General features: G+C 55.2%; 1 protein-coding gene and 1 non-coding gene across 9 annotated transcripts in view; both read right to left on the reverse strand.

The window, feature by feature from the left end:
• Positions 1-27,562, reverse strand: part of CRTC1 (CREB regulated transcription coactivator 1) — a 77,505-nt gene that overhangs the window by 12,931 nt on the left and 37,012 nt on the right. For 3 of the 8 annotated variants that reach the window (XM_039228112.1, XM_039228109.1, XM_039228107.1), the window contains exons 2-11: positions 22,250-22,366; positions 21,020-21,067; positions 19,316-19,453; positions 18,256-18,317; positions 16,322-16,416; positions 14,071-14,156; positions 9,813-9,853; positions 9,092-9,312; positions 4,261-4,394; positions 223-534 (exon numbers count right to left, since the gene is read on the reverse strand). In XM_039228112.1, the coding sequence (XP_039084043.1) occupies positions 223-534; positions 4,261-4,394; positions 9,092-9,312; positions 9,813-9,853; positions 14,071-14,156; positions 16,322-16,416; positions 18,256-18,317; positions 19,316-19,453; positions 21,020-21,067; positions 22,250-22,366 (1,254 nt within the window). The remainder of the gene's footprint in view (positions 1-222; positions 535-4,260; positions 4,395-9,091; positions 9,313-9,812; positions 9,854-14,070; positions 14,157-16,321; positions 16,417-18,255; positions 18,318-19,315; positions 19,454-21,019; positions 21,068-22,249; positions 22,367-27,562) is intronic. The other 5 variants (XM_039228114.1, XM_039228108.1, XM_039228110.1 and 2 more) reach the window with 4 other exon arrangements.
• On the reverse strand, positions 13,783-13,884 carry LOC120229411. The gene has a single exon (XR_005527726.1). It is a non-coding gene; the product is annotated as a U6 spliceosomal RNA (small nuclear RNA).

Here is a 27,562-nt window from a genome sequence, read left to right on the forward strand (position 1 = left end):
TGTACATGGAATGAAGAGCTTGGCCTGGCAGTATTTGCTTCAGCCCTGACCCCTGGCCAAATTGGCCTTGAAGGGGAGCCTTGAGGAGGCTTTTGCCAGACACCTGAGTCTTTGAGCCTTGGGACCCCAATGGGGGTCTCCCACAGCCCCTGGGATCCATGAGCCCCCCCCCCCCCCGGCTAGGCCCCAGCCAGGCCCCACGCGACCCCATCCTAGGCTTACCGAGGTGATGTCGATCCCCATTGGCGGCTGGCCCGGGTTCTCTGGGGGGGACTGGGGGAGAGAGGATGGTACCGTGACCGCAAGTGGGGGCAGCTGGGGCCCCCGCGTCAGGCTGGCGCTTGGCATCAGGGGGCCACCTGGGGGAAGGCCGACGGGCACCTGCGGGGGTGGTGGGGGCGGTTGCTGCTGGGACGCAGGTGGTGGCGGTGGAGGGGGCTGTGGCTGTGGCGGTGGCGGCTGCTGGGAGCCAGCCTGGGTGAAGAAGGCGTAGGGCAGCTGCTGCTCCAGAGACAGGGCATCCATGGCCACAGCCTGGGAGAAGAGGAGGGCGTCAGGTGGGAGGCCGCTTGGCAGAAGGGGCCAGGCTACAAGTACCTGGTCCCCGGGGTTCCCCCATGGCCTGGCATGCTCAGAAACGATGTTATGGATAAACAAAGGGACATCCGGACCCTGGCCTGGGAAGCTCAGGCCTAGAGAAGGCAGGCCTTTCCCAAGGGCCACGGAGGGTTAGGCACCTGGACAGGACCTAGGCTTCTAATCCGGCTGCCTATGCCCTGCACCCATTGAGCCTTTCCTTTGACTTTGCCACACACTGAGGGGTGGGTGCTCCCTCCCATACACACTCAGGCTCAGGGCTCCACACTCCAGCAACCCAGCGGGCAGCCTGTGCTTGGACCACTCTGGGGAGGCCCAGAGAGGGTCTGGGTGATGGAGATGCTGGTGTGGCCACTCAGTAACAATCAGCTCAGGCCTTCTTGGAGTTGGAAAGAGGGAAGTTTTCAGCATTTGTGAGTCCATATGGACAGTTCCTGGGGCAGACTGGGGCTCTTGCTCTCCAAGGGAGGCTGGATGGGACCAGGAGCTACAGGATATAACACTGAACAGAAAGCCCAGCCTCTGATAAGTGGTAGTTACTTCATGAACAAGAGTTTCCAGAAAAGGCAGGCAGGCCTAAGGGAGAAGGAACAGGGGTCACAGATGGCGAGAGTGAAGACACACTGCCAGAAGCCACCTGTCTGGATCCCAGTCTGAACAAGTAGATGGGAGACACGGAGGGGAATGGACCTAGGCCAGGCAGTGGAAGGTATGCCTATCAGTTTTGTTGTATGTGGATGATGCTATTGAGGTTATGTTAAAGAACAACCAACAAAAATATTGTCTGTTAGGGATTAAAAAAACAAACAGGCAAAACAGACAAATTCCTAGAAACACACAAACTACCAAAACTGATCCAAGAAGAAATGGAAAATCTGAATAGATCTATAGCAAGAAAGGAGATTCAATCAGTCATCAGAAACCTCCCAGGGGAAATTTTTGCAAATCACATATCCAATAAAGGGCTAGTATCCAGAATATATAAAGAACTTACAAAATTCAACACCCCAAAACCAAAAAAAAAAAAAATTAAAAAATGGGCTGAAGACGTGCATAGACAGTTTTCCAAAGACACACAGATGGCCAACAGACACATGAAAAGATGCTCCACGTCGCTCATCATCCGGGAAATGCAAATCAAAACCACAATGAGATACCAACTCACACCTGTCAGAATGGCGAAAATCAACAACGAGAAACAACAAGTATTGGCGAGGATGTGGTGAAAGGGGAGTCTCCCTGTCCTGCTGACAGAAATGAAAACTGGTGCAGCCACTCTGGAGAGCAATATGGGGCTTCCTCAAAAAGTTAAAAATAGAACTACCCTACAATCCAGCAATCCCACTACTAGGTATTTATCCAAAGGATACAAAAATTCAAAGGGATACATATACCTCAATGTTTATAGAAGCATTATTTACAACAGCCAAATTATGGAAGGAGCCAAGTATCCACTGATTGATAAATGGATAAAGAAGGTGTGGGGGCTCCTGGGTGTCTCAGTGGGTTAAGCATCTGACTCCTGATTTTGGCTCAGATCATGATCTCATAGTTTGTGAATTCATGCCCCAAGTCAGGCTCCATGCTGACAGCACAAAGCCTGCTTGGGATTCTCTCTTTCTCTCAAAATAAATTTTAAAACTTAAAAAAAAAAAAAAAAAAAAGTAATGTTATTAGGCCATAAAAAAGAATGAAATGTCGGGGCACCTGGGTGGCTCAGTTGGTTGAGCATCCAACTGTTAATTTTGACTCAGATCATGATCCCAGGGTCATGGGATCAAGCCCTGTGACGCTCAGCATAGAGCCTGCTTGGGGTTCTCTTCCTCACCCCTCCACCCCCACTCATGCAATCTCTCTCTCTCTCAAAAAACAAAATATAAATAAATAAGTAAAAATACATTTTATTTTTAAAAAATTTTCTTTAATATTTTATTTATTTCTGAGAGAGAAAGAGACAGGTGAGCAGGGGAGGGTCAGAGAGAGAGGGAGACACAGAATCTGAAGCAGGCTCCAGGCTCTGAGCTGTCAGCACAGAGCCAGATGCGGGGCTCGAACCCACGAACCGTGAGATCATGACCTGAGCCAAAGTCGGATGCTTAACCAACTGAGCCACCCAGATGCCCCTAAAAATGCATTTTAAAGAAGAATGAAAGCTTGCCATTTGCAATGAGGTGGATGGAGCTAGGGAGTATTATGCTAAGTGAAATAAGTCAGTCAGAGAAAGACAAATACCATATGATTTCACTCAGATGTGGAATTTAAGAAAACAAAACAAACAAAACGAGCAAAGGGAAGAGAGAGAGAGAGCAAGAACCCAACTGTTAACCAAAGAGAGTGCACTGATGGTTGCCAGAGGGGAGGCAGACTGGGGGGAAAGGGGGGAGAAATCGGTGATGGGGATGAAGAGACACACTTATCTTGATGAGCAGCGGGCGACGTACAGAATTGCTGAATTACCATATGGTACACCTGATGCCAGTATTACACTGTACATGAACTACTTAGACTTTAATTTAAAACTTAAAAAAACAACCCCAAATCTCCCGATGGAGATAGGCTAAGACCCAGGGGCTTCGCTGGTGAATTCTACCAAACATTTGAAGAATCGACACCAGTTTTCTCAAACACTTCCAAAGACACAAAAGAGGAAGGAATGCTTCCTAACTTGTTTTAGGGCCCTAAATGGACTAAGTAAAAAAGAGAAGAATCAAATTACTGAAGTCAGAAATGAAAGTGGGAACATTACCACCAACTTCAGTGAAACAGAATCAGGAGTGCTATGAGTGACGACACAGTAGCACACTGTATGCTCTAGACCAAAGAGACCAGTTTCTAGACACACACCAGCTACCAAACAAGCAGATGAAACAAAATTACGGCAAATTGAAAAAAAACCCCAAAAAACAAAAAACTAACCAAAAAAAAAACACCCCTCTCTAAACATCTTGTTTTTGTTTTTTTTGTTTCTTTTTTAAGTTTTATTTATTTCTTTTTTTTAATTTTTTTTAATGTTTTATTTATTTCTAGGAGAGAGAGAGAGAGAGCGTGAGCAGGGGAGGGTCAGAGAGAGAGGGAATCACAGACTGAAACAGGCTCCAGGCTCCGAGCTGGCAGTCAGCACAGAGCCCGACGCGGGGCCCGAACCCACGAACCGCGAGATCATGACCCAAGCAAAGTCGGACGCTTAACCGACTAAGCCACCCAGGCGCCCCTTATTTATTTCTAAGAGAGAGAGAGACAGAGTGACAGGGGAGGGACAGAGAGAGGGGGAGACACAGAATCTAAAACAGGCTTCAGGCTCTAAGCTGGGGCTCTGAGCCCGAACCCACGAACCGTGAGATCATGACCTGAGCCGAAGTTGGATGCCTAACCGACTGAGCCACCTAGGTGCCCCTCTAAACACCTTATTTTGGAGAAATTCAACTAGATCCTCAAGAAGGGCAAGTGACATAACAAAGGACACCCAGTCACATGGATCTGCCCATGACAGCCACAAGAAACTCCAGGCCAGTAATTAATGCAGTTCCATGTGCTTGAAAATTCGACAAAAAGCCAGAAATGTTGGGAACGTTGGTCTTCAGGATTCTATAGCCCCCCAGAGAAAGAGGCCTCCCTGAGGGGCAGAGCAGGCCACACCTCCCCACCCCACCAACGCCCTCACACCTGAGTGATGGGTGACAGCTGGGAGAGGGTGGGCGACACCTGCTGGGCCTGCTGTCTCCTGGCCTCTGTGTTCAGGGACAGTGGGCTGACGCCGGCTGGACGGTGCTGCGGCGAGGAGCCTGGTGTGCTCATTCCTGAAAAAGAGAACAGGAGAGGAGGGTGGGCATGACTCTGGCCTCCAGAGGGCTGCTCGCACACTGTGATCACTGCTGGGAGCAGCCCAGTCACTCAGACAGAATCCACTGTGTCTAATCACCAAACCCAGGGTACCCCCTCCAAGGCTCCAAGGCCTGCGTGGGCTCTGTTCTCTTTCCTGCCCCGGCCCCATGCTGGCCAGCACTGCCCCCCTGATCCTGCCATCCCTCCCAGGGGCCTGTGCCAATCGGCACTGCCCTGTCTCTGGCCCACAAGAAAGGCCCCCAGATGGACATGTGACTGGACTGGCCCAATGAGAGCCTGCCCTGGGACTTCTGCTGGGACTCCAAGGGAGGTCTGGGGCTGTGCGGGGAGAGCGCCATGTGGCCACAAGGGGAAGAGCCAGTGGAGGATCAGGGGCTGAGCAGAGGCAGCACCTGAGCTCTAGATCCAGCCACAGCGGTGCTTCCTGGTTTTGGGAGATAATCAGTGCCCCCATTTTTGCCTAAACTGGCTTGGGTTTTGGTTAGCTTCAAGCAAGCTGGTTCTGCCCAGAGGCTGCAGTTTCCTCTACAGCCTCATGCTCTCAAAACCATACCATTCTGTAACTAACTACTCTTTCAGCCAGATCTCCCTTCAGCCCCAGACCCGTGTACCTGGCAGCCCCTCCCCCATCTCACGTCCACACCCTTCTCCTCTCACCTCGTGTGCTCTCCGTGCTGGACCAGCAGCCCTGCTGGGCTGGCCAAGCTAGAAACTCGGGGACTCTCCCTCTATTCCAACACCCTTGTTCCTGATCGAGCTCCTGGCAGGAGGGCCCCATGTTGCCCCTTCCCTCACCCTGGCCCCCTCCCCGAGCGATCCCATCCCTGGAGGCGTCTGTTGTGCAGGAGCTGAGTGAGGTCAAGTTCAGTAAGGAAGCAGTTGGGGCCTGCTGGGTTATCCTGGGGCACGGTGCCAGGGAGGCAACAGGCCTCCTGATGCTTGCGGGAGCCCTGGGGTATTGGCTCGATCTCCCAGCCGGTTTCCTTGTCCTTGAGATGGAAACGATAACAGCCACCCTCAAGGGTTCACCGTGAGGCCCTAATGAGGTTGTGAGCAGGCTCTGAAGACAGTCTGGCCAGCAGTCAAGGCCGGTGGTGCAGAAGCCTGACTCACACGGGGTAGCTGGGCCCCTTCTGTCGAGGGCATCAGATCGACCTTGTTCCAGCAGGTGAGACGGCAGGTCCACAGGCCAGTGGGAACGAGCCGGCACCCAGCGTGGGGAGATGACGGGCGGCCTTCCCTCCGCCTGAGGGCAGCTGCTCGCCGGCTGTGTCATCGGTGCGAGGCAAGCCTGGTCACGCCCGCACTTCCCCTCGGTCGCCCTGGCAGCTCCTGGCCGTGCACTGCAGGAGGGCCTGGAACAGTGCTCCCGAGGCAGAGCCCCGGGTTCCAGGTTATACACACAACTCGGGCCCCAGAATCAGGCCGCTGCAAACACAGCAGCACCAAGGGGGCCCTGACAGGAAGCCTGAGCAGGGAGAGCCCAGGAGACGCCTCGCCAGAGAACACTCGGTGTCGGGACCACAGGCTGCTGCCTCCTCTTCTCTGAGCACCCACTACTTCTTACGCCCTTCGGGCCGAGAACACTCAACACCCCAGGAGCAGATGTCTGGGCTCAGTAAGCAGCAGAGGCAAACGTCAGGAGAGGGTCGGTGGAGCGACAGGGGCAGGAGGCGCCTGTGACCCAGGAACTCGACCTACCACTGCTGGGCCTTCTGATTCTTCACGAGAAGCCAGAACTCCAGAGCAGTCTCCTGATTTCCGAATGCTGATTTCAAGCATCACGCACGCAGTCATGGGCCAGACAAAATACCCGGGCAGGCTGGATTTGGTGCTTGGGTTGCCAGCCTCTGTCTAGCTTGAATACAAGGGAGCTTTTAATCCTCTGCTGGGCTGTAGAGCGAGCCCCTGGTCTCACACCAGGTGGCCACCACCCCAAGAGAAGCCAGTTGGGCTGGGAGGGTGGACGGACACCTTGCTGTTGAACTCCTTTTGGCAACCTGGATTGCCTTTGGGAAAAGGAGTGAGGCCAGCTGGAAAGGAAGTCTGGGGTGGGCAGGGAGAGCTGCCAGGGGAGGGCAGGCCAGGTGGCGGGGGCCCAGCCAGAGGCACGCAAGCCTTGTACGCGGGGCTGGCAGGCCTCAGAAGCCACGCCAGGGAGGAGGACCAGGCCTGCCCTCCTCTGGGTTCCGGCCAACCATCAGGAAAACGACCTCAGCAAGTGCTTAAGAGGACGAGAGGGGCCGCTGTCTCCTTGGAGGCAGAAGCCTCCCATTCTTCCTCGAGGGGCTCATGTTCCAAGTGGCGGGTGGGCTGGGGGGGTGATCTTCACGTGTGCCAGGGGCCGGAGGCTCGACTTGATTTAAAATGCGCCCAGAAAGCGGAGCCCCTGCCAGGCGAGCTGCTAGAGCGGCAGGTTCGCAAACAACCGAACACATGTCAGACATTACCGGGCGGACGCTCCCAGCCAGGCAGGCCGGGGTCTGGGCCCCACGCTCGGGGTCTGCGCTTGTTCCCGCGTCTATGGCTTTCACATGTGTTGTGTTTTCCTGTGCTTGTTTAGACTCGGCGTGGGCTGGAGGTGCATGGCTCCCGGGCGGGTGCTGGGGGGCTGCCAAGGACCCTCTGGAGGAGGGGGTGGTGCACTGGAGGCCACGGCAAGACGTGAGGAGAAAACCTGGGGCCAGGAAGCAGCAGTGCCTGCAAAAGCTCTCCCCCCACCCCCCGTGTCCCCAGAGCCGACCTTCTGATTTCTTACTTTGCACAGGCCAGTGTGGATACTGCTTGCCTGCCCACCTCTCAGGGGCCATGGGTCTCAGGCTCCCCTGAATCTACTCATTTTGTCCTGGGGATACAGTGGAGGCTGATGCCCTCTGCCTAGTGGCTGAGCCTTGGCGGGCACGGGGCCAGGCATGTACAAGCAAGAACAGAGCCTCAGTGCTCTTAGGCCAGGGTCTTGCCCCCCCTTTCCACTGTTCTGGACTCTATTTCCTGGTCTAGAAACCGAGGAACACTTGCACTGCCCTTAACATCCCTCACCTGCCTCTGGCCTTGTCAGCACCAAAGCCAGGAATAACTCCGGGCTCAGGAGCCTCTGTTCCCCATAATGTGGGCCAGCCAGCTTGACCTGGAAGTCTCTCTAGAGTGTTCAGTGGGGCCCGGCCCTGGCACTGCCACCCCTCCTGATAGCCTGTTTTCCCTGGGTGGCCAGAAGGGCTGCGGCAAATGTGAATTAGAGCGTGTGATTCTCTCTCAGAAAACCCTGCATGGTGCTGCCCACCATGCTCAGGGCAGAGGTAAGACAGGCAGATGGAGGGGGCAAGCATCAGCTCCTGGGCAGGATGGAAGGCACAGCAAGACAGTGCTCTCACTAGTCACCAAGTCCTGACGTGTGTGGACTCACAGAGGGGTCCCCGTTCTGCCCTTCCTAGCACGAGTCTGTTGGGGCTGCCTTGTCTCCTCCCTATGCAAACCCACACATCCCACAGTCAACATCGGGGCAAGAATCACAGAGAGGATGGGGGTCAGAGTGGGGACATGGGAAAGCCAGGCCTGGCCCAGGGAACAGATGAGAGCGAAGCAGTGACTCAACAGCAGCAGGGTGAATGAAGAAAAGCAATGCAGAGTGAGAGGCTGGGGGTGAGGGTGTGGGCAGGGGGCCATGATGGCTCACTGAGAAGAGGAGGCGTGGGCAGGGATGGGGTGGGTGAGGGGCTCTGCAGCCACCTGGAGGAAGAGGCCTGTGGGAGAAGGGTGGCACGTGCCAAGGCCCTGAGGTGGGCTCACTGGCCAGAGAGGAGATGGTGTGGGGGGCAGGAGACAAAGTCAGAGGGTGAATTGTAGTTGGCCTCCCCGGAGCCCAGGGGTCTCAGGTTTTCATTGGGAGGGAGTGGAGGACCCATGCAAGGTCCTGAGCAGATGAGAGCCATGAGGTGATGGCCATTCTGGGTGAGAAGAGGCTGAGAGCTGGTGGGGGGTGGGGGCAGGCACGTGGAGGCCACGCAAGGTAGAAAAGGTCCAGGTTGGTCTGGGTCCCAATGGTGGGGCTGTCGGGATGCATCAACACTCAGGGCAGGCAAAAGAACAGAAGAGGAAGCCACTGGGAAACTGTGCTGCTCGTCCCCAGAGAAGTGGGGTTGGGGCAGCACTGGGAGCTATCAGGAGAGTGAGAAGCCTGTGGGATGTCCCCTTGAATGTGGCCTGGACTGGAGTGTCCCAAGCAGGTGCAATGCGGGGGGAGCAGGTCAGGACTGGTCCTGGCCCTCCATGAAGAGCTGAGGACAAGGAGAGGTGGGGGGAACCCAGCATACCCCAGCCGGGTCAACCCCTTGGGGGCTCCCCTCCTAGAATGTTTTGGACTCACCCACATTCTCTGAAGCCCTCCGGTACACACTCAGAGCCACTGTTTGATCCCTGGCGACACTGTGAGTTTTCAACACGCCCAGGTTTTTACCAAGGCTGTGCCCTCTGCCTCAGATGTCTTTCCTGGGCAATACTGGGAAAGCCAAGCCCCTGGGGTAGGTCCTGCCTCCCATCCCATGCCCAGTGTTTTGGATGTCATCTGCTAAATCTTTACCAAAGCCCTGTGTTGTCTCCACCAGGCGCGGACCTCTCAGGGAAGGAAGCTCCCTACCTTCTGGCCTGGCCTTACCCTGGCTGGCGCCGCCGATGCCCAGATGAGTCAGGTTGGCTGCGAGGTTGCCGGTGCTGCTGGAGCTGCTGAGCGCGGGGAAGGTGGGCTCCTCAGGGTCCAGTGGGGTCGGGAGGGGGGAGGGGAAGTGTATGTTGGTCAGGTCAGGCAGGGAGCCCCCTGTGTTGTGGGTGGCGGGGATCAGGGCTGTAGTGTTTTCCTGGTCAGCGGATGGAAAGATGCTGGGGGGAAGGCCAGACAGAGGGGGGAGGTGAGCTCTCGCCAGCCCATTCTTCCCCGGAAGCTGTGGCGGGGGGGCATGGTGTGGGGGAGACTGGTGCCAAAAAACTTAGCCTGTGACTAGGCGCTACCATGCTCAGAAAAGGACTGTCAGCCTGTGCCTCCAGGGGGACCTTAGGAAGCAGCCCACCTATGTAGGGTAGGAGGCTGGGGTGAGGGTCCTCCTGCTGCCCAGGGACGGCGTGTGTCTGAGGAGCAGGCAAGCTGGGGCCGAGCAGGGGTAGGGGTGGGGTGGGGCTCGGGCAGCTCGGGCAGAGAAGGGTAGAAGGGCCTCATTCCCCCCCACCCCCACCCCAGCGAGGCTGGTTGAATGGTGGCCAGCGGCAGGGCACCCCTCTTGTCAGGACTTGCAGCCTCGTGAGCTAGCGGACGGGAAGCCCTGGGGCCATCTGAGCAGCGCTGACAGCCCTGGGCATGCAGGGTGGGCCCTGCTGAGACTTACTTGATCCCGGGGACCTCGCAGGACTTGGGCCTGGACCCCGTCTGAAAGAGAAGACAGACAGCAGAGGCTGAGCGGGCCTCTTGGCATGCTGTGGCTCCTCAGGACTTGGCTGACCATGTCACGAGGGCCGGAGGTGCTCAGCGAAGAGGGAGTTCCTCAGGTCCCAGAACATCTCACAGACCAGAACCAGGCAACCTCAAAGGCAGAGGGGTCGTCCCCGGCAGCCCAGGGGCAAAACCAAGAGTTCTGTGCAGAGGGGCCTCCGTCGCTCCCAACACCAGCTCCTGCCCTTGGTGGCAACCAGGCACACCCAGCCTGTCTGCCCATAAGGTGGGCACAGCACAGGGTGACATGGTCCCTTGTCAGAGCAGGCACCTGGGGAAGAATGTGGCTTGTCCGGTCTACACCTGAAAACCCCAGGGGTGTGCCACAGCTGTGGGAAACCTGGGCGCCCCGGCCCAGTGCCCCATCCCATTCCCGAGTCAGAGGGGGAGGGGACTCTGGGGCAGGGGCTTCCCCTGCTCAGCATCCACTTGTCCATGGCAGGAAAGTACACCACGTGGGGCAGCATGAGGAGGCTCAGACTGGGGCCCCTGAGCACACAGAGGGCGCGCCCCATGCCCTCAGCTGGCCCACCTTCCAGCGGTCCCTCAGCTACGGCCCTCACAGGGCCCCGTGGTGCTGCATGTGCTCCGATGCACCCCCACCTGAGGATGAAGACTGGCTGCCCCGTGGGGCTGGGAAGGGGGTCCCAGGGAAACCCCGGTGGCAGCAAGACCCTGGTCTCCTCCCCTTCGAGCTGGGGCCACTACGCCAGCCTAGAACTGGAGGCTCTAGGCACAGCCCCTAGACTCTCATTCAAGGACAAAGGAGGAAACTCGTCGGATGGCGGCAGACATGACTGGACAGAGCCCGCGTGCTATGCTGTTGGAGGGGACTGTCAGCATGTGTCACATTCCCTCATTCTCTATCTACCTCACAGGCCCTCAGGCTGATGTGTTCTTTAGGGATTATCAGATAAGAAGGTGGATGCACTGGAGGGCTGTGGACTGGATGTGCACACCCAGTGGGGGGAGGGACGCTGGGGGGGGTGCCGGCAGTGACTGGGGACCCTGAGGGGTGGTGTGCCACCAGCAGCGTTAAGCCTCTGCAGAGAATGCCAGAGGAACGGGTTTCTACTTGGCCACTGGCTCCTTAATTCTGTGAGTAAATACTCGCTTCATTACCGGATTTTTTCAAAGCACGATGACAATGACTTTCTAAAGAACCTTTCAAAAGCATTCCACGAACATTAGAGAGATAACAGTGGATTTCTAAACAGTATTAAAAATTCACCCATCACTGCCCCCGCCCCCCAACAAATGCAGTGGAATCCCTTTACTGACATCCTTGCAGACACATCACTTTGCATGGTAGTTAAAAGTCTGGCCACGATGCCAGGCTGTCTCCCTCTTTTCTCACTCCCAAGATGTCAAGTGTGTTTGCACCAACCCCCACCATCTTCCCTTTCTTTATGGTTCAGCAGCACATTCAGCTGCTTATGAGAACCCCAATGTCCTCACTCACCTGCCTCTCTGCCACTAGATGTTTCAGTGGCTTCCCAATTCTGTTTGAATTCTCTTGGAATTATTTTTCCCCCTGAATATGAAAATCATATGCATTCTTTGTGCAAAATTGGGACATGCAGACATGGATAAAGGGCTGACAATGGCACCCGCACCTGACACTCGTGGGGACACGCCCACCTGCACGCGCCAGTCTGACCTGGCTCTGGTCCTATCACACCCAGGCATCTGTGTGTGTTCCTAGGCATACCCTGGAGATACAGCAGCTTCAGTTCCAGAACACCCCAATAAGGCCGATATCACAGTAAAGCAAGTCAAATGAGTTTTTGGTTTCTTAGTGCATATAAAAGTTATGTTTACGCTACCCTGCAGTGTAAGTGTGCAATAACAGTATGTTTAAAAACGCAACTTATGTGCCTTTAATTAAAATATTTTATTGCTGGGGCGTCTGGGTGGCTCAGTTGGTTAAGTGACGGATTCTTGATTTTGGCTCAGGTCATGATCTCATGGTTTCTAAGATTGAGCCTCACTGTAGGCCTTGTGCTGACAGCAAGGAGCCTGCTTGGGATTCTCTTTCCTTTCTCTCTGCCCTTCCCCCACTCGTGTTCTCTCTCTTTCCCTCCCTCTCTCTCAAAATAAATAAATAAACGTAAAAAATACTTTACTGGGGCACCTGGGTGGCTCAGTTGGTTAAGCATCCAACTCTGGGTTTCAGCTTGGGTCATGATCTCTCAGTTTATGAGCTGAGCCCCGCATCAGGTTCTGCGCTGAGAGTGGAGTGCCTGCTTGGGATTCTCTCTCTCCCTCTCTCTGCCCCTCCCCTGTTCATGCTCTCTCTTAAAGTGAATAAATTAAAAAAAAAAAAAAAAAGTTGGGTGCCTGTGTGGCTCAGCTGTTAAGCATCTGACTCTGGTTCAGGTCATGATCCTATAGTTCATGAGCTCAAGCCCCAGATGAGCCTCACTTCTCTCTCTCTGCCCCTTGAGGGATTCTATCACAAAAAAACAAAAACAAAAACAAAAACAAAAACGACACACACACGTAAAAAAAAAAAAAAGCATTATTGCTAAAAATGTTAATCATCATGTGAGCTTTCAGTGAGTCGTAATCACTGATCAAACATCACATAACAAATGTAATAATAATGAAAAAGTCTGAACTATCATGGCAAGAATTACAAGAATGTGACACAGAGCACAAAGAGAGCAAATGCTGTTGGAAAAATGGCACTGATATTCTCGCTCAACACGGGGTTGGCACAAACCTTCAGTCTGTAAGATAACGCAGCATAAAAAAGCAAAGTACAATAAAAGGAGGTGTGCCTGTCCATCTCTAAGTGTTTTATGCCTTATCCTGTTCCTCCCACAGAACAGCACTATCATGAGTGTCACTCATGCCTTTAAAATTCCTTCAAAAATCCCAACTCAACGTGTGTGGTGCTTTCCACACGAGGTATTGAGGATAATTTCCTTCTAATCCCCCCACTGTTGAACATTCAGGTTGTTTCCAATTGATTTTGAAAGTTCTGAACACATGCCTTTGAGGATCACATCGCCGTTTGCTCATTTGTCACTTCCTTATGATTTCCTGGAGGGGATGAGCAACGCATGGTGATGCCCCTTTCACTACAAACTGACCAGCAATGGGTTTTAGTTCTTTCTTTCTTTTTTTAATGTTTTATTTATTTCTAGGAGAGAGAGAGAGAGAGACAGCGTGAGCAGGGGAGGGTCAGAGAGAGAGGGAGTAACAGACTGAAACAGGCTCCAGGCTCTGAGCTGGCAGTCAGCACAGAGCCTGACGTGGGGCTCGAACCCATGAACCGCGAGATCATAACCTAAGCGAAAGTCGGATGCTTAACCGACTAAGCCACCCAGGTGCCCTTTTAATATTCAAAACAGGCTTAATATTCAAAACAGGTTCAGTGTATTTTGTTCTATTCAAATTCTTTGAAATTTGTATTCATGGCACAAATTCTATCTTACCACTAGACATTTTATAGGTTGAACTTGAGAAATTTGTTTCTGGACCTGGAGGTAATATAGAGATTTCAACTCAGTTGGAAATTCCAAGTAGACTTTGTACTCTAATAAAAGTTGCAGTTATTGTGCAGAATGGAAGTTTTTTTTTTTTTAATTTATTTCTTTATTAATGGAAGTTTAAAAGTGACTGTAAACACGCATAAACAATGACGCCTACCTAATACTATGGGTTAGTAGAAAGATCACAGGCTAAGAATCAGGAGGTACAGGTTCTAAACCCTGAGTATCTTCACGGCCTGGGACAAACCACTTAACCTCCACGGCTTCCACTTTTTTTTACTGAGCTATAACTGATGTATTATATTAGTTTCAGGGTATATTTGTATGTACTGTGAAATGATCACCACCGTAAGTCTAGTTTGCAGCCAACACCATACATGCTCCATGAATTTGCATGCCATTCTTGTGCAGGGGCCATGCTAAGCTCTATATGGTTCCAATTTTAGTACATGTGCTGCCACAGCGAACATGGGTTTTAATTCTTCATGGCTTCTGCCAGTATAACAGGCCTATTTGACACTAACAGAAGGCCTGGCCAAATCTGAGCGATGACCACACTTCAGGGAAGGTGTGCTATTTCTCTACCTTCAGCTAGGTTGTTCTTAAAAAAAAGATCAAGAAGGAAAATGTTTTTGAAAGCCCTTAGACTCTTACCTTCTTGGTATCCCATGCTTGCTTGGAAAGATTCTTATCTGTCTCCGATGTAGTTTCCTCCATTCCTGGGACTGTTAATAGTAAGACTGGGGGGGGGTGGGGGGGGAGAAAATCAGAACCTTTCACTTTGAAGTTATGTGATACTGACGTGGGGAGCTTCCCTGACATTCAGAGTTACAGCTATGACACAACTGCCCCAACAGAAACTTCTGGGGATTGCACTAGAGTATAAAAGGGTTTCATTCAAAACACAACAAAAAACACTTAAAAAAAAAAAAAAAAAGTCAGAAAATGGGAGCTCTGGAGCTGAGGACATGTACTGATTCTGCCTCCCATGGGAGCAACTCAGGCCTTGAAGGCCTCAGGCTGCGGGGAACAGCAGAGAATTTCTCCCAGCCTCCTCGCCCTACCCACCTCCTTGTGGTCACCTGCCTCCTAGGCCATGCTGCTCAATGCAAGCCGGGGCTGGTCAATCTACTTGTTGTAGTTCCAACGCCAGCCAGCCCCAGAGGAGGAGACGAGGGCAGGGAAGGTCTGGCGGACTAGACAGGTATCATTTAAGGCCCTGGAACCAGCTGTGCCTGAAGGCCCCTTTCTTAGGACCTTTTGAGATTAAACACTTTCTTTCTGAGACCCAGTTTCTTTATACCTATTGGAGGTTCAGTCTTTCACTTTTTTTTTTATATATATTTTTATTTATTTCTAGGGGAGAGAGAGAGAGAGAGACAGCGTGAGCAGGGGAGGGTCAGAGAAAGAGGGAGTGACAGACTCTGAAATAGGCTCCATGCTCTGAGCTAGCAGTCAGCACAGAGCCCGACGCGGGGCTCGAACCCACGAACCACGAGATCATGACCTAAGCGAAAGCCGGTCGCTTAGCCGACTAAGCCACCCAGGTGTCCCCAGTCTTTCACTTTCAATAGAGCCATACTGAATACAGCCAGATGGGTCAACTCTTCCTCTTAAAAACCAGACTCAGCTGTGGGGGGGCATGGGAGGGAAGCTAGGCCGACCCCACCCCACTCCCCCGCCCACCCCCTCACTGCTTGGGCTCCTCGTAGAGACACAGGGGCAGGTGACATGTGTCCCCTCTCTTTAGGCTGAGGGCCCCCGGACTGCAGCTCCCTTCCGTGGTCACAGAGTCCCAAGGGATGACACGTGCCCTGGAAAGCCTACCCTGAAAGTCCCATTCTCCTGGGGAACGCACCAAGGAGACGGCCCCTTCAGAACAGCTCCCAACACTGGGAACAGGAGGGAAGCACCTAGTGCCCTGTCCCTTCACCCCCGGGGCATTTGGAATCCTCACTTTTATTATCGAAATGGTTCCTTCTGCAATCTCACCTTCACTGTCTGATGAACAGGGGAAGATGGCATGCGCAGACCCCCCCAGCCCCCAAGGGGTTAAGTTCTGGTTGATAATCCTTATTCTATAGCAGAAGCTCCCTGGTATGTTTACAAGTTCACACAGTGCAATGTTACCCGAAAATGGGTGTTTGGACCTTAACTGTATGTGATCAATTCTTTGGTTTCAGGGCCTCTGGGCAGATCAAACCTGCTGGGATTTCCCGAGGCTGGCCACACAGCACTGTGCTTCTCTTTAGGTGATGGTGCCCCAGTTTTTAAGATGGATGTATCCTCCTAGACGGTCCTGAGGACACTTCCCCTGTGCCCAGCTCCAAGGAGGCCAGGGGCCAGGGCACAGATCTGGCCCAGGGATGTTATGTGTGGCCCAGGCAGACAAGAGCCTGGGCGAGAGGTGGGAAAGAACGGCCCCTTTCTCACCCACAGTAGGCAGAATGGGCACAGGGAATGTGAACCAGGAGGGTTCTGAGCAGCAATGCCAGGAAATGGTCCAGTGCGAAGCCCTAGATGGAGCTGCACCCGAAGCTGAGGCTCTAGCTCCGGACTGCTTGGTCATGAGCTGATAAATGCCTCCTTTTGCTTGGCTTGCTGCCCACTACACCTGAAAGAACCTGTAAGGCCCCCATTCTGTGTGGCCATGCCCTGAATCCATGAGTGGAAGCCAGTGTGTGTTTGCAGAGGCTGTTTTCTCTGCCTAGAAAACTCCTATGCACTCTTTACAACCCAACTCAAGCAGCACCATCTCTCAAAACTTCCACGCCCCTCCCTTTGTCCCATTGCACCCAATGACTCTTCCTTTTGCAGGTCTGTCCATCTATGAGCTTGTGACCTCTGGGAGCATGGGGGTCACCCACTGGATTCGCCTGGCCCAAGGAACGATGTCCGCCAATACCTCTTTTCTGGTGTGCGTCCTGGGACCCGCCCGTAAAGGGCTCTGGTTGGGTGGGTGTCATTGTGCTCTGGTGCAGGGCAGAGTCAGAATTGGTCCTAAGGAGAGGAGAGAGACAGTGAGCCTGGGACACAAAGGGGACGATGGGACAGTCCTGGTTCCACTCTATCCAGGACATGATCAATGGGTCAGCATGGGAATAGTGGGTCATTTTTGTGAGCTGTTGCACCTGCATAAAACTCTAAGGACACTGTTCTCTAAAGAACCACAGGAGTGACCATGACTTTGATCTGCAAAGCCTGTTGAAGACAAAAAGCTGCAGCAGAGCTATCCCTCCATTCCTAACCAGCTCCTCCCTACCCCCATCCCCCCTGTGGGCTTCTCAGCTTTAGGGAAAGGACCATGAATTCCTGCTGAAACGCACCGGAGAGGGGGCCCAATGGTCCCACAGTGGCCCAGGCTTGGGGGTACAAGTCCCCAGCCCATCACTGGGTCTCCTTCTGGTGACAAAGAGCAACGGGCAACCCTGACCCCTACCCCCTGGATGCTCAGTTACAAACCAGGAGTGATTAGCAGAAAGGGGAGGCAGTGATATGAGGCTCAGAGAATGACCCAGAAAGAATGCAGCCCCTGGGGAGGGGAGGTGGCATGAGGGAATATTTGGGGGGCGAGGTCTTCATTCAACCAGCCCAAAAGCTGCCAGGAGCTCTGCCTTCTGCACGGGGGACAGAGGACCTCAATGTACTTCCAGCTGCAGGTGCCTGGAGGGAAAGTCCCCAGACGACCCCCTCAGGCACCCAGGAAAGTGTGGGCACCCAAGGTGTGCTGGGAAGATGAGCAAAGGTGGGTCCAGTCACATGGCTGGCACTTTGGGGATGAAAGTGAGAGCAGCATGAATCCAAAAGGGACATGCCAGCCACTGAGAGTGACATGGAGGAAACGACTCAAGGAAAAGAGCAGGTTTTAAAGGAGTGGTCTGGCTGAATACTCTGACACTGGGGCCAGTCGAGCAGTGAGAAGCTGGTCTGGATCCTGGCTCCCATACCAGCTGTGTGTCCCTGAGCAAGTAGTCTGACGTCTCTGTGCTCACTTTCTTTACATGGAAAATGCAGAGACTAAAAGCTCACCTACTCTACAAAGCTCTGTGTGTTTTATGTTACCTAATGAATATGATGGTTGATATACGGCCTGATATATAGTACATGCTTGGTAGGAATTTAATTACATTACTGAATTATACATTACATTACGTATTGTATTTCATATGTTTGGTTTTTGTTTTTTTTTTTTAACAGTTTGCTTACTTTGGTCTTTGTTTAACGAATTCATATATATATGTGTGTGTGTGAATGTGTGTGTATGTATCACAAAATCTACCATTTTAACCACTTTTAAATATACACTTCTCTGGTATAAGTGTATTCGGACTGGCGTGCAACTGGTGTGCAACTGGTATAATAAATACCTTATTTATTATAGGTATTAACTGCATTATTATTATTTTGGACCTCTGTAGATGAGGACATTATTTTTTTTCCTCCTCCAGGTACACTTATGTGTCTTCCTAATAATCTGGTAATAAATGTATAATACTTTTCTAATCACATTTTCAATGACTGTTAACAATGTGGGAAACCACTCATAATATAGTATTAAATAGAAAAAGGTAATTACAACACTGAATAGCCAGTGTAATCCCAACTTTGTTTATGAAAAAAAAGAAAAAAAAGTCATGAAAGGAGAAAAAAAAATCCCTGGAAAACTCCACACCTATGAGCTTGGTGTTACAGGGATAGAGCTGATTTCTAGAAACTTCCGGATACTTCTTAGTTTTGTCATTTTAAAGTGACTGCATATTGGTTTTCCAAGTACAAGCATGATATAAGTTTGTTTTTGTTTCCAACAAGAGGGCTGAGGGCCGGCTCTGGGTCACTGACCTTCTCCAGCTGGTGTCCGCGGGCGGCGAGAGGTACACGGTGCCGTATGGGCAGCTGTCCGCTTGAGTGTGAGTTAAGGGGAGCGCTGTTGGCTCAGGCCCCACCCCGAGCCCCAGGACCCCTTGTGGCCAGGCTGCTGGGAGCCTGTGAACAGCTGGGGCTGCAGGGCGGGGGCCTTTCCTGCCTGGCTGCGAGCAGCCCCCGGGGTTCAGCCCTATCCACCTAGCACTCAGCACTCACCCCCTGCAAGCACATGTGCAGGCTGCACCCTTTCCAAGAGGGGCTCGGCTGTGAAACTGGGGCCCATGGGGGAGATTGGGGAGTCTGGTTCAGTTGACCTGGGTCTTGACTCTTAATTCTAGGCTGACAGGGTGGCTCCCGGGGCCTGAGGGCTCTGTCTGAGGCCCAGCCTGTCAGGCTGCCCCAGCCACGGAAATGAGAACTGGGAAAGAACAGGCTTCTCTGTTCTAGAATGCTGGGGGGTCCCGAGAGCAGTCGCTCAGACTCTGGTGATGGGAGGAGGGGGTCTGGCTGGCCAAGCACCAAGGGACGGCCAAGTCTTGGGGGTGGGGGAGAAGCTCCTGCCGATTTCTGCTTGGCCAAGGTGCAGAGGCGAAGTCTCGGGTCTTCAGATGGGGCCTCCCTCGGATCTGTCTGGGCCCGGCTCAGACGCCCTTAAGCCCCACTGCCCAGGCTGGGCTGCCCTCTGCATGGCCCCAACATGTGGACATCCTGCTCACAGCCTTTCTGAGCTCCACTGCCCAGCCAGATGTCTGACAAAGCACGGTCCGACCTCACCTTCCCCAACCAGCTCACACTGCATGCTCCAGCAGTCTGTGTCCCTGCGCCCTGTGAGGCCCCCACCCGCCAGCCACAGGCTCTTCAGCCAGCCACGCTGCCTGCCTCCTCCAGGGTGGCCCTGCAACTGCGCCCTCTCTTGGTGCTGCCTGGGGGGGCTGGGTCGGCCCTCCCTCCATCTCTGGGGCTGGCAGCTCAGTCAGCTAGACTCGGTCCTGTGGTCATCAACAGCCCCCGCGCCCATTCTCTGGGTAAAAGATATCTGCCGTCCATGTTTGTCCACTGACAAGGGCCGGCGATGTGGGGAGCCAAGCCGGCCACGCTCTCGGTATACTCTGTCCACCAGCCCGTGGTGCCGGGTGGTTCGGCTGGTGTCCAGGCCCGAGGACTGGAAGGGTGTCTGGGCGAGGGGAGGGGTGGGGAAGAAGGAGACCAGAAAAGAGAGAGAAACCCAAACGGTTATCAGGTGTGGCCTAAGATCCAACCCAGTTCTGCCCCCAGGACCTGACCTCAGGGCCCCCCACTCCTGAGACACCCTTTGTCACCGCTCTGCAGCCGGGACGGGCTTCCTCCTCCAGCCAGGGGCCCCAGCCTTGAGCACTGCCCGGGTAGGGGTGAGCTGGGGATCCTGGGCGCCGGGCGGCAGGCGTGCAGTGCGGCCGGCATGCACGGGCCAGGCAGAGCAGCACAAGCTCGGGGCCCGGTGCCGGCTAGGGTGCCAGGGGTGCAGACGGCCCAAGCGTCCCCCCAGCCTCGCCAGGTGCAGACAGGCCTCCGCCTTCTCTCTCTGGGCCTGGCTGGCCTCCTCTCCCCACCTACGTCATCCCCGGAGGGGCCTGCCAAGAGACGGCCCCCAGGGCTTCCAGCCGAGGACGTCAAGGGGCCCACCTGGCCAAGTGCTGGCTCCCCAGAGGCTCCTTATTGAGACCTGGCCAGTCTTGATTGAGATAAGTCCCCCCACTTGCCCTCCCCCACCACCTCATCCCTTTATCACTGGAGCCAAGTGCAAGCACTTTCCGGAGCCCTGGCCCACGGCTTGGTGGAAGGGGCTTCCCTTCCAGCACCTGGGGCTGGCACAAGGCCCCTCCCTCCCCCCCTCCCCCGCCAGACCCTGCTCCCTCTCCCAGCTCTGTGCCCCTGAGGCCCTTGGGAGCCTGCCCCCTGCCTGCCCTGGTGCCACAGGGCTCCTCGCCATCTGACTGGGGCGAGACTGGCAATCATAGCAGCTCTGGAGGCAGCCAGTCCCCCACCCAGCCATCTGGCCCTTGAGCCCTTCTGTCTTCTCCGGGCAGCCAGGCAAAAGCAATTTCCTTCCGGAAGACTGCCACTGGCTGGAATCACTGCTCTTCCCTACCCGTCCAAATGCTTGGGCCAGCGTTCAGGGTGGACTGCTCTCCCTGGAGTCTGGGGCCCCCTGTCTCTCTCTGACCCAGAAAGGACCCTGCCAGCTTGGGTCTTTTTACACTTTTTGCCTCCAAAGGGCCTTGGGCCTGAGAGACTTCAGCCGCCGAGGGAAGGTGGGAACCTTGCCATCCAGGCACAAACAACGGAGGGAAGGGGCTGTTCACCTCCTCCCAGAGACGCCTAGAGGGCCAGAGGGGAAACCAAGGCAGCCGAAGCAGAGCCAGAGGCGGAGAGAAGCTCAGGCCCGGCCACAGCCCAGCTCCCCAGGCTGCGCCTAGGATCCACACACACACACACACACACACACACACACACACGTGTGCATGTGCCACAGGAACGAAGCATGCAGCATTGATGCCCATGCTCGCATCCCCCAGGCGGAGGGCCTCTCAATGCAACTACACGCACGTCCCTGTACAGGGCAGGGGGAGGTGCAGAGTGGATCCACTTCTGTTTGGCAGACAGGACACTTCCCACGAGGCCCCTGGGGGCCCACGCAGTGATACCCAGCACCCGTGCGCGTGCCAGGGACGCCAAGGCCTCAGCCCAGGGGCTCATTTACCAGAGAGACAGGAGCCGCTGCCAGGGCCTCCCCCAGATATCCGCTGGGCTGAAAATGCAAAGAACCGAGACTTTGAGACACTCCTGCCTCATGTGGCCCCCCAGTGGGATGCCTGACAGGCCCCAGTATACCCCTGGCCCAGGGAGGCTCTAGGCCAGCCCTAGGCAGGGCCGTACTGGGGGGCTGCCCAGAGACATGCTCTCCTTGAGGGAGAAGGGGATGGGGAAACAGAGGAAGAGGAGAGGCGGGAAGAGGGGAGAAAACTCGAACTAGGAAGGGCCTTCACAAAGACTTCAGGCTCTTGGAGCACATTCAGGATCAGCGCAACAGCCCCACGTGTCTGCTCCAGCGAGGGGGCCATCTGAGGAGGGCCGTGCTCCGAGGTGCCCAGGGGGGCGGCAGAGCTGAGCCAGGAGGGCCCCGAGCCAGTGTCCTGCAGCATCCCAGCGCTGTTGTGGGAGGAGTAGGAGCTGGGAGTGACTCGGGTGGGTGGGGGACGGAGCTCCATGAGGGACGAGTCTGGTTACACCTGGCCTGTCAACACATGGACAGACGTGGCTGTTTCTGAGGCCCTGTCCCAGCAAAGGGGCGGGTGTGTGGCCGTCTGATGGACCTGTCCCTACAGAGCTCAGACAAGCTGGGGAATGGTCCCAGCTCTTGGCCCCGTTCCCAGGCCCACCTTGCCCCTGCTTCCACCTGTAGACTAGGGTCAGGGCCCAGCCTGGGGTAAGGAGGCAGCCCTGAACCCAGGCGGTGGGCCTTATCTCTCATTATTTATGATAAGGACGTGCACGGCGGCTGTGTGGCCTGCGGGAGCCGCGTTGTGTGCGTCTCTGCCAAGAAACGTTTGCAGACAAGTGGGGTCAGGCCACAGGGCCTCCTTGTGAGAATTGCTGGGCTTGCGGATTAGTGAGGCAGGATGGAGCCAAGCCCCAGAGGCCCCGAGCGGTTCCCGATGCCGCACAGCCGGCCAACAGGTGTAGCGGCTGCTGAAACGCTCTCGGCCAGACCACAGCCTTGCTGTGGGCTCTGCTGACAGGGGACAGGCAAGGGCCAGGCCATCTCAGGGACAGAAAAAGAGTTGGTGGGGGCAGGGTGAGGCGGGCTGCGGCAATTATTTGGTGACCCCAGCTATCCACTGCGGCCGACACACGCTTGCTCTGTGACCAGGGTGGGGCCCAGATGTGACGTGCACCAGGTGGGAGGCTGTGTAGGGGCACGGGGGCTCACCTGGAAGGGCAGATCCACGGTGCCACTCCCGATCTGGTTCACGTTAGGCAGGGACCCACCGTAGTACTGGCCACGGCTTGGGCCCAGCTGCAGGTACTGAGACTTCTGGAGCTGGAGCTGCAAAAGAAGCCGCAGCTGCAGTGGGGGCTGGAAGCCCACCCGAGCAAATCACGAAGAGCACCACCCCAGGGGCCCAGAAAGGAACCAAGCAGTGGGTCAACAGCATCAGTCACAGACGGTGTGGGACCCTGTGACTCAGATACTCAAAGGAGCCAGGTGTCTCTCCACCCAAAACGGCCGAATCAGAAACCCAGGACGCCCCAAGCAGCAAGCTCTCCCTGGGTAGGGCGATGTGCCCTGAGGGGGGCTGCCTCCAAGGACTGGGGAGCCCTGCTGGTTCACTCACAAGATTTGTGAATGAGCAAGAGAGTATCGGGCAGATCTGGAGCTTACAGCCTGTGGAGGAGGCCCCTCACCCACCCAGGGGAGCCATTTCTTATCACAGCCAAAGGCTGCATTCCCGGGGCGCGGGCCAGAGGCTGCGAATTGACGCCCGGACACGGGAGAAATTGTCTTTCCAATGGCCTGAATCAGAGGGGCCGTCTCAGAAGCACAGCGCTGGCTTTCAAAGTGCAGGATGTGTGATCCCTCCGGCAGCACACACAGGGCAAACGGTCTGCCAGACCCCGCCTGAGTTCGAAAGGGTCCTGCCCAGGCCCGCAGGCTCCATCTGCCTGTCTTGCCGGCCTCGCTGGAGCTGGGGCCAGCGGAGGGCCTTCATCTGGGATGGCCGAATGCCTGCACAGGCTTCTCTCTCCCCGTCACTCACGTGGGGATTTGTCCCACTGGGCCACACCTCAGAACCGGCAGCCCAGCTCCCTGGCCGGCCACGGCTGCCTCGGAGTGAGTGAGGCTCGTGGCCCTCCAACAGCTGATTCCACTTTCCTGGGAACAACAGCATATGCCCCTGACATGGTCAGTGCCACTAATGGCCCTCAGGGCTGAAGGCTGGAGGTCCACGATGCCCGTCACACCCGCTCTGGGAGGCAGGCATTGTGTCTGAGGGCTGGTGGCTGGGCATGCAGGGAGGGTGGGCGTCTGCTCTGGCCCCTGCGGGGGCGGTTGCTAGGGTCGACACTGTGTACACAACAAGGCCGGCTCGCGTTCCTTCACAAACCGCTCCTGGCAGAGCTCCGTGAGCTGGCTGCCCGGCCGCCCCGCTCTCTCCCACGCCGGCCCCTGCTTCCTGGGGGGCCCTGGACACTAGAGAGGGAAGTGAGGCTCGGGAACTGGCTGCCCGCCCAGCAGAGCACCTCACCCAGGTAAACAGCTGTTTCCTGCAGGCTGCGGTGGGGTCAGAAGCGAGAATGACCTTGTTCCATCCTTCGTGGGCGGTTCTTGGGGTCTGCAGGGCTCAGCCCAGGGTCTGTCTCCAATGGCTGGAGACACTCACCATGAAGACTGCGCTGTGTCCCTTTCACCCCACAGTCATGTAAGATGAAACGGGCCAGCCCCCAGCCAGGGGGAGGGGAGACTAACTAGGGTGGGACCCCCAGCCCTGCCTACGCACAAGCCATCGCAGACCCAAGACACTCCGCGTGCTCCCTTGTGTCAGAGCCTCATGGCACAAGCCTGCATTGCACCCACATCTCAAGAGCCATGTGGCCCCCTTCTTGGCCTTGGTTTCCCCCTCCTAGTTGTCCAAGAGTGTGTGGGATGCCTGGCATGTGACACGGGAAGTGCTTACACCCCATGCATTTTTGTCACAGACTGAACTGCCAGCTCTGGGACCCCAGCATCCTGTCCAAGCACTCCACAAAGCTGCCATGTTCCAGGACAGAGAGAGCCTGGCGTTGGGTCGATCTACAGCCCCGGGAACTGACAGGATGCTCATGACTCACGTGCTGCTGCAAAACCAGCCCCCCCCGAGGCCCCACCTCTATCGGAGCCTTTCTTTCCAGCAATGGCCTCCCCCCACCGACCTCCCCTTTGCTATAGGACGGTCTGGGTTTGGAGTAGAAGCTGGGTGGGGCCCTGCTCTTCCTTTGGGGGACCCTGTGCCTGTCCTTGGTTGCATACTGGCTACGTAGGAAAGTCCACAAACTCTTTGTCCCCAGCTCCCGGGAGGCAGAAGCCCTATGAACGTCCTGCCTGACAGGACCACCTTCGTTTGCCTGGGGTCTGGGGCCACACCAGGCGGTCTGTGCCAACAGTGTGATTTAGGGTCTTGAGCCACATGGAGTCAGCTCACCCCCTGCAAAGGACAGGACATGAAGGTCACCCATGTGGCAGTCGGCCAGGTCCCTCGAGGGAGCCCAGTAACAGCCCTGGATACCGGGGTTCAGGGGTGCACCCATGGTTGGCAGTACACCGTGCGTGTTGTGACGCTCCGGTGCTGGGAAAAGCACGAGCCGTCCACACAACGCCACAGAGCAGAGACAACCAGAAGTTCCACGCATGGAACTCTCCTGGATGCCACCCCAGACACCCTGTCCCTCTGTCGATTGTAATCTGGGTCCTTCCACTTGTAAGAAACTGTAACTGTGAGTGTGACAGCTTCCAGTGAGTCCTAAGTCCAGTCCTTCTAGTTGACCTGAGTGTGGTTTTGGGGAACCCCTAGCTTTGCAGGAGCTGCCTGCCCTCCCATGCCTGGCCAGGAGCCCCCAGGAGCAGAGTACTGAAGTGAGAAGATGCCAGCCTGGGGCTCTGCCCAAGGACCTGCTGCCTCAGAGGGTCCAAAGGAAGGAAGGGTAGCAGAGTTAAACCATCAGGCAGGACCTGATGAGCTGCTGAAGGTTAAAGCTCATGCCTCTTCCTGTTGCCAAGCCAGTCTCTCATGCATCCTTCCACCCAGCAGCCCTCACTCCGTGCCCCCACAACGGCACATGCCCCCAACCTTGCCGATAGAGCTCCATAAACTCAGCATCCAAGCCAGGGCCTGTCGCTCAGCAGCACTGCTCATGGAACAAACAAGTGTACAAACATGTGAATGAAGGAATGAATACCACTGTTCCTGCTCTCAGGGGCTGACTTTCACAAGTCAGTGACAGGCCCATCTGGAGGCACACGGGACCTTTCAGGAGGCCAACACAGCTCCCCAAAATATTAGAGGCTCAGAGTCAAAATAAGGCTTGGATGCCTTCTCCTCCCCCGACCTCATCCTCATGGCTGTTGGAAAGGGCAGTGCAGACAGAGAACTGAGGCCCAGACAAGCTTGTCACATGCTGGAGGCCACCTGCTAGAACAGGAGACCTGCATCTCCCAGGGCTCCTCCTTGCTTATGGCCTGTGGGTCAGATAGCTCAGGGTCTGAGTCCTGGCTCCCCGATTATGAGTGGACCCCACTCCAGATATAGAAAGCTGAGTGTGTGTGGGTACCCCATTCCCCATGACCTCTGCTTTCCCCACTCCTTGGCCCCAAAGCACCCTGAGGTTTTGCCCCCCCAGGGCCTTGGACTGTGATGGCCCCCCTTCCATGCCCATCCCATAGGGGCCTCCTTGACACCCCACTGAAGGAGCAGCACCCTCCCCCCAAGTCACTATCATATCAGCCTCTGGCTTTGTTGTTGTTTGTTTAGAGACAGAGCGCAAGTGGGGGAGGGAGGGAGAGAGAGAACCCCAACCATGCTGCCAGCGCAGAGCCCGACATAGGGCTTGAACTCATGAAACTGTGAGATCATGATGTGAGCCAAAATCAAGAATCAGACACTGAACCGACTGAGCCACCCACGCGCTCGTTTTTGTTGTTTTTAATAAAGTTTTCACTGTAGAAGTTTTAGATTTACAGAACTGCAAAGACAGTACACAGTACCCCAACATCCGTCACCCAGCTTCCCCTAAAAGCCACCCCCCTGCCTTCCTGGGGCAAAATGAAGAAAGTGACAGTGGGGCAGCAGCCCTGGATGACCCAAACCCCACTCACGTAAAGCCTCCCAATCTGCCTAATAGTGTCTGCTGTACTGGAAACGCCCTTGCTCCATGATCCCGTCCACCATTCCCCTCTGGTCCCCACCAGACAGCAAGCAGGTCCCCAAGGCTCACGGTCTGCTGGTCACACTGTGTCCAGTGCCAGGCCGCTGTGTAGTCAGGCTGGATCCCCAGTAAATACTGCTACGCATCTGCCTCACCCCTCACCAGCCACTGACCCTTCCAGAACAATATTCCAAGACCATGTCTCCCAAACCCGCTTGCTCTCAGGTTTGAACCCACTGACCAAGCAGCCTCAGACGCTGGGGTCACAGGTACGTCAGGGCTGAGGCCGGCAGGGCCACGATGGGTGGCCAAAAAGCACAGTGCAGACCTTGGCTACCGTGTGCTCAGCATCTCCCCACTGCAAGCATTTCAGATGGCACCCCAGGTGTCCCTGAGCCCCTTCATGAGCACACAGCCCTCCCCAAGTGCCAGCAGAGTTAAGCTATCACACTCGTCCCACCTTTAGTGTCCCGGGGCGACCATAACAACTGACCACAAACAGGGTAGCTTAAAACAATAGGAACTTACTGTCTCACAGTTTAGGGGGTAAAAGTTCAAAATCAAGGTGTGGGCAGAGTTGCTTCCTTCTTGAGGCTTTAAGGGAGAGTCTGTCTAGGCCTATCCCAGGTCCTGGTGGCTCCAGTGTTCCTGTGCTTGTGGCCACACATTTCTTCAGTCTCTGCCTTTGTCCCCACGTGGCCTCCCCCTGTGTCTGCCTCAAATATCCTCTCCTTTCCCTTATATGACACCTGTCACCAGATTCAGGGCCTACCCTAACCAAGAATAATCTGGGGGGGGGCCTGGGTTAAGCGTTGGACTCTTCATTTCGACTCAAGTCATGATTTCACTGTTGTGGGATGGAGCCCCACGTCTGGCTCTGCACTGACGGTGTGGAGCCTGCTTGGGATTCTCTCTCTCCCTCTCTGCTCCTCCCCTGCTTGTTCTCATGCCTGCCCCCCAAATAAATAAATGAACATTAAAAAAAAAAAAAAAAAGAATGATCTCATCTTGAGCCCCTTGATTATATCTGCAAAGACCCTCATTCCCAGGTTCTGGAGAAAACACACAAACACCCCTTTTGGAGGGGATACAATTCAACCCTAAGATGGGCCTTGTGTGGGGAGCACCAGCACACTCCACTTTCCAGATGTGAAAAGTGAGGCTTGGCAGGCAAGGGGACTGCCTGAGGTCGCCCAGCTTGGAGGTTGCTGAGCAGGGCACAGATTCTACTGCTGGCAGTTCACCCCTGCGTGACCCCACAGACCAGCAGGTGGCTGGTACCGCAGAGTGTCAGAGGCCACGTGGCATCGTGGATACGAGCACACCAACTCCTCTCAGCTTC

Source organism: Hyaena hyaena, unplaced genomic scaffold, assembly GCF_003009895.1.
Source record: "Hyaena hyaena isolate Hyena2069 unplaced genomic scaffold, ASM300989v1 scaffold_30, whole genome shotgun sequence".
Taxonomy (NCBI): domain Eukaryota; kingdom Metazoa; phylum Chordata; class Mammalia; order Carnivora; family Hyaenidae; genus Hyaena; species Hyaena hyaena.